We start from the raw sequence: 15,220 nt of genomic DNA, 5'->3' as shown, positions 1-15,220 counted from the left end.
CTTTGGTGAATGTTATGAGAGGTAGTCATAAATTTCTGATTATCACATAAAAATGAAGATATGTAATTATTTTTTTGTTTGTTTGCACGAACGTCTGCATCCTGGTACTCTTTGAAATCCCCATGCCACAGTCCTACATACACACCACTAGATGAGCCAAAACAAAATAGCACAGTCCACTGATCAAGTGGTGTATCACACAGTAGTTCATTTTTGGCAGCAACAGAAATGTTGCAGTTGTGTTAGTGAACATCAGACAACCAGAGTACTCTCAAAGTATGACAACTGTTTGTTTGAATAAAGGTTAGTGATAATCTAGTTCATGTAGTTCTGTTTTTGAAATTTTGTTTTACATCCCTTTCACTTGTTTTAGTTTAGTCACAGCATGCCTTTTCAATACATTTGTCTGCCATCTTTCAATGCATGTCTGTGATGTTCTAATGCATGCTTTAAACTGTTTGGATATACCAGTGTGTTCATTCTCTCCCACAAAAAGTTGTAATGTTAATTTTTTAACTTTCTCTGCCAGGCAGCGTAGATCAGGCTCTCCTAACCAGTGGACACAATGTTTTACTGTGTTTGAAAGTCCCATGGAGAGTGTTGCAGAAGTTTTTCCAATCCAGAGGCCTAAACTTTGTAACAGACATAAACTGCAAAGATGCAGAGTCCAGTATATTCACTTTTATTTTATATAAATAACCTGTGCCTATTTTCTGAAAAGTAATGGTTAAATCTACATGTGGGTGTAGAAGCACTTAAAACTATCCTTGTATTAGTGTTGTAATGTAGTCTTTTCCCATATTACTTCTATCTCTGCAAAGCGTGATTGAAGTGGAAACACTTATCCATCCCATCAACATCAGTATGAGTGCTACTGACCAGCAGAACCAAGCAGAATGACCTGGGATCAAATCAAGACAAAACTCACTTCCCAGATTTAGAGGTCATGACATGTTACTCTATAACCACCTCAATAGATTAACAGGTTTCTAACTGGGAGGGGACACACAACACCGGGTGGCATTTAACCATTCACTTGGTTAAGCAATGGTTTTACAATTCAAATGTGACAGGTGGTATTAGTGTTTTGGCTAAATTGAAGTGCATAGCATTTATTAGCACTTAAATTAGCAAACTAATTTTTTTTAGACATTAGATTGACATTTTATGTGAAAGTAAAATAATGCACTAAAAAGTATGAATATGTGGCAGATCTCACTGCCAATAGCTACAGCAACCACCAGTACTGACACAAAGAACAATGAATGAGTTTGCTTACAATTGTCTCTGATGTTGTGTCCAGTATAGTTTTTGTGTCTCATGCTATGGTGTAAAGTGTGATTTGATTACATTTCATGTACAAGAATTAACAAAGTATATGTGCAGACTGAAACAATGAATGAAAATTTGTATCAAACCCAGGATTCAAACCTGGGCCCCCTGCTCACTTGGCAGACACACTAACCCTGGTATAGTGGCTCTGCACAACTGCACAGACTGCCCTAGCATGCCTCCCTCCTCAGTTCCCATTCACACCTCAGCTCACTTGGTATTCCCTCACTTGGTATAGCCCCTAAACTCGAACAACACAACAGAGGCTCTCCAACTGTATTTGAATAGCACTTCAGCACCCAACAAAAAGAGAGATTCTGTTTGAAACTTAGGCATAGCTGCTTTAATCAAACGAAACTATATGGTTCCAGAGATCTTTTCATCTCTCAATCATCTATGATGTTTGTATGCATACTGAAGTGACAAATGAAAATTTGTACCAAGGCCAGGATTTGAAACTGGGTTTCGTGCTCACTAAGCAGTTGTGCTAACAACTGCACTAGCCTGGCACAGTGGCTTTGCACAACTGCATGAACAACCCTAGCACACCTCCCTCTTCAATACAAATTTCCATACATGCATTGGCCCATTTGGTATTTGTCCTAATCTTGAACTCACTTCAATCTGCATGTACGCATCAAGCAGCAATACTTTTGTACCCACAACGCAAACTGCATCTACAATGTGTCATTGAATGAATGATCTGCCAGCAAATGTTTGACAAAAAAATTTACTAATCAGCCCTGCAGGAGTGCATGGACTAGTGCACATACTGAACAAGACAATAAGTTGTCTCTGTTGTCTGGTGGATATCTATAATTTGTTTTGTTTTATGCTATGTCAGTCATGGGAGGAAAAGAGCTTCATGGCAAAATCTGCCAAAAAGAAGGGAGCCGGAGGTGTCAGGGTGTAGTTGATTTGACAGTGGATAAAAGAGTGAGGATAAAAGTAAGAGTGGAAGGTCATGCTGAAATTTTCTACCTGCAAGGCTTGTGAGCAGCCTATTAAATAAATTTTAATGTAATTGTTGATAGTTGTTCACACTAAGGCTGAACACACACAGTCTGGTATTGTATGAAAACTTTGAATATTGACAGGTTGATTGAGCTCATACTGCATCCAAAGTGTGTTCCACATGCAATAAAAGTGAAACATCAGAAGACAAGCACAATACAAAGTTGAAAATGCACTGTTGTTAAATGTTTATTACACCTGAAATCTAAAGAGGAGTGCCTAAGAGATTTAATTACCTGGTTTTAGCAGCACTTGCAGAGCGGAAAGATATTTCTAGCACTAACAGTCAGACCATTACACAACAACTATTAATCATGTTCAATCCTATTATATAGTTTATACAGCTAGAGAATCATTAAAGTAGCTTTATGGCTCACAGGTGATGGAAGGCGGAGTTGTATTATTGGTTACAATGTACTATGCTGCCACTGTCAGATTTTTAAGCAAGATCTATCCACGGAAGATGCACCAAAGTGAACACAAGAATTCACACATTAACAGCAACACATTGGTAGTTACACTACTTGACTTTAAGCTGCTTCAATTTGTCACATGCAAATGTCTATCTGACTTATACATAAGCTAATTAATATTATTGTAATTTGTTTCATTTAAATTAATTTCTTAAAGATTAACAGAGTTTTCAGTACACAGATGCTTAATTGCTTGGATAAAACAAGCAAATGAGATGGAGTACATCACAGCAGTACCTGTTTAGAGAAATATGACATACAGGTTTAACCACAAAGTAGTGAGCATACCTGGAGTTCCCCATGCACCTCAGATTCAGCTTCAATGCGCTGTCCTATCTCAGAACGGGCAAAAGCATCACAGACCAACTCAACAGTCTGCCGACAGGCATCTTCACGACCAGGCACGACAGCCAGCAGCTGCACGAAAAAGTCAGCTGGGTTGTAGTTGGCCGGGCAAGACGCCCCCATCCTGTAACATGCATATGCACTGCTTTGAACAACTAGTGACTATTTATATTCCTCCTCCGTAACTTACTACATAAGCACCTGACTAAATGACTGAATAATCGTCTGTAAAATTACGTGAAGTGGCTGGCCAGTACTTATCCTCCAGGAAGTAAAATTTCCATGCTGCCAACAGGCACATTCAAAAGAGAAAAAAATATTATAGCTTTCAGAACTGTTAGTGCTTTTCTTGTGGAGGAAAGGGGTATAGGTTTGGGAAGTTTGGCAAGAGTGAGCAGGTAAGTCAGGTTGAGAGGGATCTACCTGTTGAGAGGACAAGAGGAGACAAAGATATAAGGGAAACATCAGAGAATGTGGAGGTCAAAGAGAGTATATTGATAAGCACTGTACCAGCTACAGTCAAGGTATAATAGAACAGCCAGAGAAGTAAAGGAAGACAGATTGTAATAAGTGCAATGAAAACTGCAATTAAGAACCAAGAGAAGAGCAGGAAAGGATGTGGTTAAATACAAAAAAAGAGATAGAGGAAGCATAATAGAACTTCTCATTTTCTTAATATACATAAAAAATTTACAAGTAGGATCAACAGCATTATAATGTTGTTTGCTGAAAATGTGTTTGTCCACACGAAAGTATTGTCATTGGACAATTGTAAGGAAATACAGAGAGACTTGGACAAAATTTCCACCTGGAGGAATGAGTGGTCACTCTCTTTAAATAGGAATAAATCGAAGATAACACTAATCAACGAGAAAGAATCCAACAACATCAGATTACAATATTAATCGCAAACTTCTGGGACATGTGACATAGTTTAAGTATTTAGATTTTAGAGGTAATACTAAGACTTGATGCAAAATGGAATGATCACTTAAAACCAGTATAAGAGAAGGTGAAAAGAAAGGTTTGACTGTTGGAACCGGTTCTTGAGAAATGCATTTATAAAAGAAATTACACATGTTGATAATGCGACCAGTAGTGCAATATTGTTCCAGAGGTTGGAGACCCTATGAGGTGTACATTACAGTGGACACTGAATGAATTCAGAGAGCTGCTACTAATGTTACACTACTGTTTTTTATCTAATCTGCCAAGCATTATAATCAAACTCCATTGTATTGATAAAACCAGTTAATCAAAATTAATTTCCATTGAGAAATGAATGTATGAATACTGATAAAGTTAACTCTGCTGAAATTCCATATTAATTTCTTCTTCTGGAGGATTACTTAAATGAGTTGTTAAGAGTCGGATTGAATGCTTGTCGTGTGGAGCCCCACAGAGCAGAAACTGGAGGGTCAGTGCCCCTCTAGGGGCTATGGGTCCGTTTCACTGTGCATGTGCTGCCACTGCTATGTGGCGTGAGACACCAGGGAGGATGCTGCTAGGTGCTGTGTATTATGTGAGCAGGGGGCCCACCAGACATACATTGTCTGCACTTTCTTAGATGGTAATAGTGCTTGTGTCCTAAGTGACAAGGGACTACTGAATAATCAAAGACTGTTTTTAATGGGGCACATCTATCAGTACTGGAGGCATATTTCAGCTTATTTGTACAAGCTAACTGTGATAGAGTGTCATAACTGTAAAGAACTGGGCTAAGTATGAGTTCCATATTTTGGAAAATATTGATCAAGGGCCAGTTTGGAGGTAAGATCTACAAGGTACAAACAAAAGAGGCCATCCTGCACCTTTGTGTTTGGGAGCATGATGCTAGTAGCTGTCAGCCTGATGCCAAACTAACGGAGGTTTTGGTTTTTTCTAAGAATGTGTAAGAGCAGCTGCCATTGGTTAATATAAATTCTAGAGTAGGAGAAAGGAGTTCAGCTGTGTATAAGTGGAGGAGAGCTTATTGGCTGCAACATGAAACAGATAGTGGGAGTCAGGTGCTGCCTGTTTATGATTTCTAGCACTAATAATCCCTGTTATTGGTTGACTGTATTGAATTTTAGTATGGAAAGGAGAAAGCTGTCTTAATTGTAACATATCTGATTGGCCAGCACTGGTGATTAAAATCATGCACAAGGCATGATGAGTAAAAAGAATGAGGAAAAATTTACTTCTTCCTTGGAGCACTCTGTAGGTCACGTCCATCCAAGAGTCAATAGGGGATACTTCATTCAGGAGGTGAACTTCAACTCCAGGCTCTGAAGGAGAGCAGTCTTTGATGTGGGGAAATAACTAGAGAGTACTGGGGCCACCAAAGCTGCCACTCATGGGCATGGGTAACTCAAAGCACGGTGAACAACAGCATTGTTCATGAAGTGAACTGCAGGAGGTATCAGATTAATGTTAGGATTTCACATTTCAAATTTCAAGTACGCTTATCAGCAAATGCAGGTTCAGCATGTGCTCAATCCAGGCAGTAGGTGCATGCATGATTCTTTCTGTTGTTCCTTCATTCTTATCTAACAGTCAGCAATCACTGTGCGGCTTCCACAAACTTCATTGCTTCATTAAATATGTCCTGATTATAACTTCTTTTTTCCAGATCCATTATCTGACATGTCAAGATGTTGAAACTTTAGTTCAGTTGTAAACTGTGTTAATATTTCATGAACGTAACAAAAATGTTCAAATGTGTGTGAAATCTTATGGGACTTAACGGCTAAGGTCGTCAGTCCCTAAGCTTACACACTACTTAACCTCAATTATCCTAAGGACAAACACACACACCCATGCCTGAGGGAGGACTCGAACCACTGCCAGGATGTGAACGTAACAGTTTTTTGTTATTGGGAGTGATCTGTTTATTGGTAAGGTCGCCTGATACAGACCATTCTGACATCCACAAGTGTCGGAACGTGTTGCAGCAGACCCCACTATGTGGCATTGCACTTGAAATGAGCGCTGCACATATGAGCATGGCGAGTACTCCACGAACAACAATTACACCCATATCACCCACAATGAGTCCATGCACTGACTTTACAGCAAGGGTCACATTGTGTCAGTGGCTGCTCCAACAATTGATTGATCGACCAGATTTCCTTCAAATGGTGTTGTTTACTGACGAGGTCTCATTTGATAATGATGGTATTTCGAGCAGCAGGAATAGCCGTGTGTGGGATGTGGAAAACTCTCACGCTGTAGTAGAGTCACACCGTCAAATACGTTTTGATGTGAATATCCGGGCCGGCATTTTAGGCGACAATCTCATCTCACCTTCATCTACATACTCCGCAAGTCACCTAATGGTGTGTGGCGGAGAGTACTTTCGGTACCACTATCTGATCCCTCCAACACTGTTCTACTCGCGAATAATGTCCAGAGTGATTGTCGATAAGTCTCTGTATTGGCTCTAATTTCCTCCTCGTGGTCAATACGCGAGACGTATGTGTGGGGAAGTAATATATTGTCCGACTCCTCCTGAAAAGTGCTGTTCCGAAATTTCAATAGTAAATGTCTTGTGATGCACAGCGCCTGTCTTGTAACGTCAGCCAGAGGAGTTTGTTGAGCATCTCCGTAACGCTCTCTCGCCGGCGAAACGATCCCGTGACGAAATGCGCCGCTCTTCGTTGGATCTTCTCTATCTCCTCTATCAGTCCTACCTGACATGGATCCCAGACAGATGAACAATACTCACGAATCTGGCGAACAAGCTCCTTATAAGAGCGTCTTGGGCCATATCTTCTACCTGGTCGTCTGAATGGTTTCCTGTACTTGAGGATCATGCAAACAGTTCGACCTGAATTGCTGTAGAACCTACCCTAGCCTGCTCGTGAGAGGCCATGGACAAAACATGGCGGTGCACCGCCTCACTTCAGTGTGGATGTTTGCAACGATCTCAGTGCTGTAATTCCTCGTCACTGGATTGGAAGCGCAGGTTCTGTTCAATGGACGTCATCTGACGGGAAGCCCCCTGAGGATTTCCTAAGGGGATATCTAAAATCCTTTGTTTATGAGAGCACAGAGTATACAGAGATGGAATTCATCGCTAGAATTGTAGCTGCCTATGATGTGATTCGAAACACACCGGGAATTTGTCAGGGTGCATCAGAATCTTGTTCGCCGATGTCATGCTTGCTTTGAGGTTGACGGCCGTCTCTTTCAGCACTTTTTTATGATACACTACTGGCCATTAAGATTGCTACACCACGAAGATGACGTGGTACAGACGCGAAATTTAACCGACAGGAAGAAGATGCTGTGGTATGCAAATGATTAGCTTTTCAGAGCATTCACACAAGGTTGGCGCCGGTGTTAACACCTGCAACGTGCTGACATGAGGAAAGTTTCCAACCGATTACTCCTACACAAATAGCAGTTGACCGGCGTTGCCTCGTGAAACGTTGTTGTGATGCCTCGTGTAAGGAGGAGAAATGCGTACCATCACGTTTCCGACTTTGATAAAGGTCGGATTGTAGCCTGTCGCGATTGCGGTTTATCGTATCGCGACAATGATGCTCGCGTTGGTCAAGATCCAATGACTGTTAGCAGAATATGGAATCGGTAGGTTCAGGAGGGTAATACGGAACGCCGTGCTGGATCCCAACGGCCTCGTATCACTAGCAGTCGAGATGACAGGCATCTTATCCGCATGACTGTAACGGATCGTGCAGCCACGTTTCGAGCTCTGAGTCAACAGATGGGTACGTTTGCAAGACAACAACCATCTGCACGAACAGTTCGACGACGTTTGCAGCAGCATGGACTATCAACTGGGAGACCATGGCTGCGATTACCCTTGACGCTGCATCACAGACAGCAGCGCATGCGAAGGTTTACTCAACGACGATCCTGGATGCACGAATGGCAAAACGTCATTTTCTCGGATGAATCCAGGTTCTGTTTACAGCATCATGATGGTCGCATCAGTGTTTGGCGACATCGCGGTGAACGCACATTGGAAGCGTGTATTCGTCATCGCCATACTGGCGTATCAAGCGGCGTGGTGATATGGGGTGCCATTGGTTACACGTCTCGGCCACCTCTTGTTCGCATTGACGGCACTTTGAACAGTGTAAGTTACATTTCAGATGTGTTACGACCCGTGGCTCTACCCTTCATTCGGTCCCTGCGAAACCCTACATTTCAGCAGGATAATGCACGACCGCATGTTGCAGGTCCTGTACGGGCCTTTCTGGATACAGAAAATGTCCGACTGCTGCCCTGGCCAGCACATTCTCCACGTCAGTCACAAATTGAAAACGTCTGGTCAATGGTGGCCGAGCAACTGGCTCATCACAATACGCCAGTCACTATTCTTGATGAACTGTGATATCGTGTTGAAGTTGCATGGGCAGCTGTACCTGTACACGCCATCCAAGCTCTGTTTGACTCAATGCCCAGGCGTATCAAGGCCGTTATTACGGCCAGAGGTGGTTCTTCTCGGTACTGATTTCTCAGAATCAATGCACCCATATTGCGTAAAAATATAATCATATGTCAGTTCTAGTATAATATACTGTATTTGGCCAATGAATACCTTTTTATCATATGCATTTCTTCTTGGTGTAGCAATTTTAATGGCCAGTAGTGTATTATCTCATTAAGCTAGCTTCTCCAACCCCAGGTTCCCTACCTCAAGTTGGTCAGTGGAGGATCCTCTATGTCCTGTTAAATTTTTGTACGCTCTTACGGAAATACCCCGTATGTAGATTTAAAATGTAAAGACGCAACAGGTGACTCACCCACGGAAGAAGGTGAGCGCCTCGTCGGCGGTGCCCAGGAAGGCGACGCGGCCCTCGGCCATGAGCAGCAGCTTGTCGAAGAGTGCGAACAGCTCCGAGGAGGGTTGGTGGATCGTGGCCACTACAGCCTTGCCCTTGCGCGCCATGTCCTTCAGCACGGCCACCGTCGTCAGGGCCATGTAAGCATCCAGGCCCGACGTCGGCTCATCGCAGAACATGAGCGGAGGGTCGGTGAGCACCTGCAAGTAAAGTGCGTAGAGCCTCACCCACTGTGCTCGTAACTCTGGAAAGCCAAAATAGTGAGTTTCTGGTACAACAAAATTAGGAAAAAGAATAACACCTCACGAACTCCGAAACCACAGTAGAAAGCAAATACAATATATACATTTCTGAGCCAAATATTATGATCGCTGTCTACTACGAAACTACACTGAAGAGCCAAAGAAACTGGTACACCTGCTTAATATCGTGTAGGGCCGCCGCGAGCACGCAGAACTGCCGCAACACGACGTGGCATGGACTCAACTAATGTCTGAATTAGAGCTGGAGGGAACTGACACCATGAATCCTACAGGGCAGTCCATAATTCCCTAAGAGCATGAGGGGATGGAGATCTCTTCTGAACAGCACGTTGCAAGACATCCCAGATATGCTCAATAATATTCATGTCTGGGGAGTTTGGTGGCCAGCGGTAGGGTTAAAAAAAAGATTAAATGGCTCTGAGCAGTATGGGAGTTAACATCTGAGGTCATCAGTCCCCTAGAACTTAGAACTACTTAAACCTAACCAAGCTAAGGACATCGCACACATCCACGCCCGAGGCAGAATTCGAACCTGCGACCGTAGCGGTCGCGCAATTCCAGACTGAAGCGCCTAGAATCGCTCAACCACACCGGCCGGCTAGGGTTTAAAGTCAGAACAGTCATTCTGTAGCAGTTCTGGACGTGTGGAGTGTCGCATTGTCCTGCTGGAATTGCCCAAGGCCGTCGGAATGCACAATGGACATGAATGGATGCATGTGATCAGATAGGATGCTTATGTACGTGTCACCTGTTAGAGTCGTATCTAGACGTATCAGGGATCCCATGTCAATCCAACTGCACACACCTCAAACCATTACAGAGCCTCCACCAACTTGAACAGTCCACTGCTTACATGCAGGATTGATGAATTCATGAGGCTGTCTCCACATCAGTACTCGTCCATCAGCTTGATACAATTTTGAAACGAGACTCGTCCGACCAGGCAACAAGTTTTCAGTCATGAACAGTCCAATGTCGGTGCTGACGGGACCAGGTGAGGCGTAGATCTTTGTCTCGTGCTCTCGAACATTAAGAGTACACGAATGGGCCTTCAGCTCGAAAGTCCATATCGATGTTATTTTGTTGAATAGTTCCTACGCTGACACTTATTGATGAGCCAGCACTGAAATCTGCAGCAGTTTGTGGAAGGGCTGCACTTATGTCACGCTGAAAGATTCTCTTCAGTCGTCGTTGGTCCCGTTCTTGCAAGATATTTTTCCGGTCCCAGTGATGTCTGAGATTTAACGGTATCCACGGTACACTCGTGAAATCGTCGTACGGGAAGATCCCCACTTCATCGCTGCCTCAGAGATGATGTGTCCCATCGCTCGTGCACCGACTATAACACCACGTTCCGACTCACTTAAATCTTGATAACCTGCTACTGTAGCAGTATTAACCGATCAAACAACTGCGCCATACACTCGTATTTAATAGGCGTTGCTGACCGCAGCACCATATTCTGCCTGTTTATGTATCTCTGTATTTGAATACGCATGCCTGTACCAGTTTCTTTGGTGGTTCAGTGTAAAAGCTGCCTGGTTGCTTTGCGGGCTTGCTTCGCGGTAAGGAAAATGGAGCAAAGACGAATTGGGAATCATTTAAGTGACGATAAGGTCCGTAAGCAAGGCAATGCACTGATATAAGCGATTTCGACAAACGGCAAATTTTTCTTGAAACTGAGAATCCGCAACAGACATTTCAGGTTTGTGCCCATCTTGTTCCAACGACATTGCCAATTACGTACTCAGTGGGCACGGGATCAACGAGTTTGGACCGTGGCTCAATGGAAGTGTGTCGCCTGGACAGATGAATTACGAATCTTGTTACACCGAGTCGATGGTCGTGTCTAGGATACGCCGTCGTCCTGAAGAACAGCTGCTCCAAACAGGCACTGCGTCACAGGTGCAAGCTGGTGGCGGCAGTAATATGCTACAGGGGACACTCACTTAGGCATCCATGAGGTCCGTGGCACTAATCGAAGGTACTACGACAGCTGCAGACTACGTGAGCATAACTGCAGACCACAGACATCCCTTCAAGCTCGATGTCTTTTCCGACGGTGATGACGTCCTTGTCGCAAGGACTGAATTGTACAACGGCGGTCTGAGGAGCGTGACAGTGAACTCACTCGACCACCAAATTCGTCTGATCTTAATCGTATTGAACCTGTCTCGTTGCTATGTGGCGTTAGATACGCACCCCAAACCACAGGCCGTGATTTACGGGGTATTGCGTGACCTGTACGTGGACGATAACTCCGAAAGCCTACCGAGGAGTGTCGGATCCACGCCACGCAGAATCGCTGCTGTATTGCAGGCCAAAGGTGGGCCGACACGCCATTAAATAGATGGCCATAATGTTTTGGCTTATCACTGTATGTATGCGAGACGGGTAGAACATACAGTACATAACATAAGGAACACTTCTACCCAAGTAATAAGATTACTTCCGTAGGACATTTCACAAAGGAGAATCGTAACAATAGCTCTGTTCAAGAACAGCTAAGGATATTACATTTGAAGGCAAGAGGTAGAAGATATGGAGATTTGTTTAAAAAAGGACGGGACATGATAACCTGATAAGACTGTTGCACGAACTGAGCGGGCTCTCCATCGACCCCATTTCACCGTCCACGACGGACAGTTTCCATGAAGTTCGCTGCGCCGCCTTTCTGACATCCCGCTAATGTCTGGCGCGTTGATGTGGTATGCGACCACTGTGCGTCGTTCTCTCTAGCCCGATACACTACGAAATAACGTCGCGTTAAAAGCTTCGCGTCGTGACAAATGCTGCACCGCCTAGAAGACAGCGTGCACCTCACATTCATTTTTAATATCGAACACAAATGCAACTACCATAATTAATTTTTCTATATTACTTAAATATACTTATTACTTTTATACAAATATTTCTTGAATTAACGTATCCACATCCCACATTCCGACGTAAGTTCTCTATCCTCGTTATAAATGCTGAAATTAAAAAAAAGTTTTTTAATTTTTTGTAGTTTTTAAAAAATTGTTAAAAATTCACATCATACTACTCTAATGGATAGAACTATAAAATCTGTCGAAGCAAAGATTCCTTTTGCGAATATAGACATTTATCAATTGGCAAAGAGAGGGTTTCACTGCGTCTGCAAAAACCTCGATATCTTTTGCCAAGCAGATGGTAACAAAGGCATGTATTTCGGTGCAGAAAGTTGACTGTATAGCACACTTTGCTGTGACCACTTCAGAGAAATTCTACACCTACACTTTGAAGAGCGAATAACTGTGCAACACTATCGGGTTAGTAGAAAAAAACTTGTTGCTCAGATAGAGTAATTATTTTATAAGTTACGACACTGAAATATGTGTATTTTTAATTCCGTTGTATCGATTTTTTATCCGCCTACAGACTTATTGATCAGCGTGGCTGACCGCCATACGGCGGACTCAGGTTCGATTCCCTTGTACTGCTGGAGTTTTTTCCTCGCCTCACGATACCAGCTGAGGAGGTACTTGAGTGAAAACTAAGTTCAAAGATCCAGTGGCCTTTGTTCAAAAAGAGGCAGTCTAGCGGTCTATCGTTACTAGTCTTTAAGAATGACCGGGAATCATAGTACTTCTTCAAAGAGAAAGAGTAGAATTCTCAATATCCGTTACGCAATTGCATAATCGATGGGTACAAGTTTGTTGTGGAATGGCATTACAAAACCATGCACAAATAATTTAAAGATTTGGTTGACGATGAAAGGGCAAAAAATTACAACATTAACAGACGATTTGTACAGCATTCATTGTTTTGTACATCAAGAAGCAAAATTTGCACACACGGAACACTTGATGAAACTGGCGGTACGAATAGTAATTTTCCAGATGTTTACGCATTATTACACCATCAATGTCAACAGTTTTGATGTAATTAGACAGAGAATATGGAGACATTACAAACGCCGGCCTTGTGGCCGAGCGGTTCTAAGCGCTTCAGTCTGGAACCGCGCGACAATATGGTCGCAGGTTCGAATCCTACCTCGGGCATGGATGTGTGTGATGTCCTTAGGTTAGTTACGTTTAAGTATTTCTAAGTTCTAGGGGACTGATGACCTCAGATGTTAAGTCCCATAGTGCACAGAGCCATTTGAACCATTTGAACGTTATGTAATCAAAAGTATCCGAACACCAACAAAAACATACGTTTTTCATATTAGGTATATTGTGCTGCCACCTACTGCCAGGTACTCCATATCAGCGACCTCAGTAATCATTAGACATCGTGAAAGAGCAGAACGGGACTTTCCGCGGAATACACGGAATTCGAATGTGGGCAGGTGATTGAGTGTCACTTGTGTCATACGTCGGTACGCGAGATTTCCACTCTCCTAAACATCCTTAGGCCCTCTGTTTCTGATGTGGTAGTGAAGTGGAAACGGGAAGGGACACGTACAGCACAAAAGCGTACAGGCCGACCTCGTCTGTTGACTGACAGACCGCCGACAGTTGAAGAACGTCATAATGTGTAATAAGCAGACATCTATCCAGACCATCACACAGGAATTCCAAACTGTATCGGGATCCACAGCAAGTACTATGACACTTAGGCGGGAGGTGGGAAAACTTGGATTTCATGGTCGAGCGGCTGCTCATAAGCCACACATCACGCCGGTAAATGCCAAACGACGCCTCGCTTGGTGTAAGGAGCGTAAAAAATTGGACGATTGAGCAGTGGAAAAACGTTGTGTGGAGTGACGAATCACGGTACGCAATGTGGCGATCCGATGGCAGGTTGTGGGTATGGCATATGGCTGGTGAACGTCATCTGATAGCGTGTGTAGAGCGGAGGCGGTGGTGTTATAGTGTGGTCGTGTTTTTTATGGAGGGGGCTTGCACCCCTTGTTGTTTCGCGTGGCACTATCGCAGCACAGGTCTACATTGATGTTTTAAGCACCTTCTTGCCTCCCACTGTTGAAGAGCAATTCGGGGATGGCGATTGCATCTTTCAACACGATCGAGCACCTGTTCATAAGGCACGGCCTGTGGCAGAGTGGTTACACGACAATAACATCCCTGCAATGGACTGGCCTGCACAGAGTCCTCACCTGAATCCTATAGCACACCTTTGAGATGTTTTAGAACGCCGAATTCTTGCCAAGCGTCTCCGAGCGACATCGATACCTCTCCTCAGTGCAGCACTCCGTGAAGAATGGGCTGCTATTCCCCAAGAAACCTTCCAGCACCTGATTGAACGTATGCTTTGCGAGAGTGGAAGCTGTCATCAAGGCGAAAGGGTGGGTCAACACAATATTGAATTCCAGCACTATGGATGGAGGGCGTCACGAACTAGGTGTCCGGATACTTTTGATCACATAGTGTATTAATGCGAAGTATGTTGGTTAAATCGAGCGCCATGCCTGGAATGATTTTTCGATTTAAGACCCGCTAGTGCTGAATTTCTGAAGGAAAAAGGAAAGCGGGAACCAAAATTAGAAGACGCGGAATGGATTGCTGAAGTCGCATTTTTAGTGTACTTGGCTGCACACTTGGACGGCGTCAATGGACCGTTACAAGGTGAGATGCAGCTTATTTCTGATCTGATGAGGAAAGCTGGTGCATTTAAAAAGAAAATCGCATAGTGGAAGAGGCAACGTCTGACAAAGAATATCGTCCATTTCCCTAAGCTATAATGTTTAAAAAATGCTAATTTGGGAAAATGCGTTGTGCCATTGAAATAATTTCAGGAACAATTCTCTAAACGTTTTCAGGACGCTCCCAATATCACAAACGTTTTTGAGCCTGTTTCCGAGACAATTTGCTGCTTTAGTTGAAAACACTCTGGTGCATGTGCAAATGGAACTGATCGATCTGCAATGTAATTTTCGTTTAAAATAAAAATTCTTTAATATTAAAACTACCTAAGAGTCCTATGAAGTTTCCCTTAGAAAGAGTTTCTCACTTCACCACAATGATGCTGCAAACGTGAAATATTTTTTTTCGATTAGGACATTAAACTAAATAAG

The 15,220-nt window shown here is 43.3% G+C and overlaps 1 protein-coding gene across 1 annotated transcript in view; it reads right to left on the bottom strand.

Moving 5' to 3' along the window:
• The window catches only part of LOC126356039 (protein white-like), a 225,581-nt gene that overhangs the window by 18,354 nt on the left and 192,007 nt on the right, over window positions 1–15,220 (bottom strand). Inside the window, exons 6-7 of the mRNA XM_050006715.1 lie at window positions 8,918–9,156; window positions 3,108–3,288 (exon numbers count right to left, since the gene is read on the bottom strand). Coding sequence (XP_049862672.1) covers window positions 3,108–3,288; window positions 8,918–9,156 — 420 coding nt within the window. The remainder of the gene's footprint in view (window positions 1–3,107; window positions 3,289–8,917; window positions 9,157–15,220) is intronic.

The sequence above is a fragment of the Schistocerca gregaria genome, chromosome 3 (assembly GCF_023897955.1).
Source record: "Schistocerca gregaria isolate iqSchGreg1 chromosome 3, iqSchGreg1.2, whole genome shotgun sequence".
In the NCBI taxonomy this organism is placed as follows: domain Eukaryota; kingdom Metazoa; phylum Arthropoda; class Insecta; order Orthoptera; family Acrididae; genus Schistocerca; species Schistocerca gregaria.
The sequence above is the reverse complement of the archived record's forward strand: the minus strand, read 5'-3'. Positions and strand labels throughout refer to the sequence as shown.